Source organism: Prosopis cineraria, unplaced genomic scaffold (genome assembly GCF_029017545.1).
Source record: "Prosopis cineraria cultivar Desert tree isolate PC_DT_omini unplaced genomic scaffold, ASM2901754v1 PC1, whole genome shotgun sequence".
Lineage (NCBI taxonomy): Eukaryota > Viridiplantae > Streptophyta > Magnoliopsida > Fabales > Fabaceae > Prosopis > Prosopis cineraria.
In genome coordinates, this window is record NW_026555332.1 from 33,872,036 (window position 1) to 33,875,412 (window position 3,377).

The following is a 3,377-nucleotide window of genomic DNA, read 5'->3' on the forward strand; positions in this document are numbered from 1 at the left end:
TTATCGGTGTTGGAACTCTAGTGACCGATTGCTGGTGAACCCCTTGGTAGTAGGGGCTCCAATGACTTGTCTGCGACAGTAGGAGGTTTCTTTCTTTCTTTTTTTTTTTTTTTTCCTTTTTAACTTGAGGGGCACTTTGGACTTTTGACTTTAAAAATTAATATCAATCAAGGATCAAAGAATTGCAATGCAAATTTGAAGTCAATTAATCATTAATTGATATTAATTTCTCTTAACAGTCCTTGGATGCTATTTTTCCTTTTAAATATTACATGTGGGTCTTTATTGTATAGTCTTGACATGATCCTTGAAAGTACACAATAATTTCAATATCTACATTTATTAATTTCATAATAATATATCATATAAGCATATAATTCTTTAAAGTATCAAGTATGTTTACGGCATTAGATTAAGCTGTGATATTTGAAAGTGGCTTCTCTTCATTTAGTGGAAAGATAATTGCAACCATGAATCGTTGAATTGAATTTGATAATTTATTAGATTTGATAGTTTTTAAAAATTTAGCATTGTAGTGTAGGCGCGGTGTTCATGTTCATATGATATTCAGCATCCGCTCTCACGCCATAATCAGTAATAAGAAGCTCTAAAATTAATTCTTTTGAAAAAAAAAAAATCTACACCGCTAAATATATGATTTACTCATCTGTTTCTTCAAATCCTTGTATTGGATGTTTTAGGCTGTTTTGTTTATTTGTTTTTTCAAAATCTGTATTGTGCCATTTCATTGGTAGTTACTGGCAGATAAAAGTTGCATAACAATGCCAAGTTTCAATTCAAGTCTTAATTGCATTTAGAAACCATTACGTACCCAATGAAAACATGGTAGCAGAAAACTTGCTAGCAAGTTGAAGAAGATAATATATATGCGATTTAACTCAGGCTTTACAAAATTAGAAATGATTTGGGGCTAAAAGGAGGCAATATAAACTGGCTTAGGGATGTCTAAGTGAGATGTATTTTTACATAGAAAAAAAAAAAAAAGAGATTGAAGAAAGAGGATTTGACTGATTTGATTCTTCACAGAGTAGGAGCTCTCTCAGCAGAACCAGCAATGACAGTGAGCAAATTGTTGCCAAAAGGATCGCTGAGATGTTTGGCAAGGTTCTCAACTGGACCTTCTCCTGTTATGTATGCTTGGAAGTAGAACCCTAGCATTGCAAACATGGCAAGCCTTCCATTCTTTATCTCCTTCACTTTTAGCAGTGCTGCTTGGTCCGGGTCCTTTGCTAGCCCCAGTGGGTCGAATGGACCGCCCGGATGAAGCTTGTCCTCCAAATCCTGCCCCGAAAGAAACAAAAAGCCACAATAAATCCATCAAATGATTCACTTTTATTCACTGCTATCATCTGATATACTCACTGTAGTTAGACCAAAATGTAATGGAATGTCTAGTTCATAGGCTGCTCTGTGGAGTACTTAAATGGGTTGGTTCTCTCACTTCAATTCTCACGCCAATGAAGTATTTGGCTTAATGCGTGTTTGGCTTCACATTGAAAACTACTAGAACCATGATTTAGCTCAATAGTGAGTCACCTAAGACGATGTTTTAGAAGATTCGTCATTTGAATCACCAATTTTGGTAAGTTCTTATTGACTCACAGTACAGCCAGATGGTAAGTCGTGTGTGTAAGTAAGACTTTCTTGTTTCAGTATAGATATAAGCTTTCTTTTTGTAGTATCATTATAGATCTAAGAAAGACTATTAAGGTAAGTTGAAAATGGTACATACAAGGCCATTAATAATCCTGTAGTACTCTGCACCACCCACAAGAACAATCTCTGCAATGACAGCAGCTATAAGGTTGATAGGGATGGGCTTTCCGAAGTAGTTCAATGTGTTGCCATCAAGAAGCAGAGCTCCGGTCTGCAATTGATCACACAAACAAAACAATGTCATCACCTCATTTCAGAACAATAATATGCAATGTTTGGTAAGTAGGAATATTCTTTCTAAAAAAGAAATACGAAATACATTTATCCCATTTTCTTTCTAGAAAAATACTTTTCCGTGTGCCAAACATTGTCTAAGAATCACAAAACTTCAACAAGGGCCATCTAAAGAGTGACTACACTGAACCAGATCTATTCTCAGCGGTATATATGTATAGAGAATAAGGCCAGCTCAAATAATCAAATTATGCAGTACAGCTTCAAAAGTTTGGCATGAACTCAATCAAGTCAATTGAAGTTACTTTGCCTATTATTGTGTGGCTAGCTAGTACTTTGCTTAGTCATTTGCTATGTATGAGGCAGATCAATTAATTTAGAGAGTTATAGAACCAAGAATTATAGAATAACTTGACACAGTACTGAGAGGTCATATAGATATATATATATCTATATAGGAGGAGCAAGCAAACCTTGAACCAAACAGCCTCAGGACCACAGTTTGCTCCAAACTTGTTGAAGGCCTCAGGAATGATGAATCCAGCAGCACCAAGCATAGCCCATCTGGCATGGATCAATTCATATGCCTGATATCTGCATTTAATTAAAGATCAAGAATCACACAACATTATCAATCAAGTAATGTAACACACACACACACACACACACACACACACACACACACACACACAAATGTATGTTCAACAATTCTGGTATGTGTATGTGTGTTTGACTAACATACTTGGCAAAGTCCTCTGGTTTCTTGCTGAGACCAAAGGGGTCATAACCATAGCTGCAAGCACACAGATTAACACAAATTAAGCAACACAAGTAAAATCTCACAATTATTCCTATAATTTGTTCCCTCAAAATTAAGCACGCAGATTAACCAGCTTGCTAAGCGGAGTCAACAAAAATGTTAATCAACATATAATTTGATGAGTTACATAGAATGTAAGAAAAGGACTGGGCTACAGCTTTTACAAGAGAAGACACATACTCTCCGGGAACCTCTCCGGTCAAGTACGCCGGGATCTCAGATCTGTCTAACAGACCCTCCGGCAAGAAGATTCTTCTGTCAGGACCTACGTAACCCACCATCACATGCAAACATTGATTAATTATCAAGTATAAACGAAAAGAAGGAGAAGGAGAAGGAGGGTAAAGACGGAGCTGAATACTCACCGTACCACTTGGCGAGTTCATCGTTGGCCGGAGAGACGGCGGCAGGCTTTGCCTTGGAAGGAGGAGGGGCTGCCTTCTTCCTAGAGAAAAGAGCGACGGTCTTGAAGGTGGCGGGACTGGACGGCGACGGTGGCGGCGCCGACCTGGTGGCGCCATTGAAGGTAAGAGGGTTTCCAAGCATCTCAGACACCACAAGAGAAGCCATGATCGGAAAGCCTCTTAGTCTCAGAGAATCTTCAAAAGTGAAGCTTCAGATGAAGGAGGAGGAATGTGGAAGGCAG

General features: G+C 38.0%; 1 protein-coding gene across 1 annotated transcript; it reads right to left on the reverse strand.

Annotated features, from left to right (window-relative positions):
- Positions 1-847: 847 nt before the first annotated feature.
- LOC129304887 (chlorophyll a-b binding protein CP26, chloroplastic) lies at positions 848-3,377 on the reverse strand. The gene is made up of 6 exons (XM_054944725.1): positions 3,097-3,377; positions 2,912-2,996; positions 2,654-2,704; positions 2,385-2,505; positions 1,754-1,888; positions 848-1,302 (listed from the first exon to the last, which is right to left on the reverse strand). The coding sequence occupies exons 1-6, from the start codon at positions 3,299-3,301 to the stop codon at positions 1,042-1,044; spliced, it is 858 nt and encodes a 285-aa protein (XP_054800700.1). The 5' UTR covers positions 3,302-3,377; the 3' UTR covers positions 848-1,041.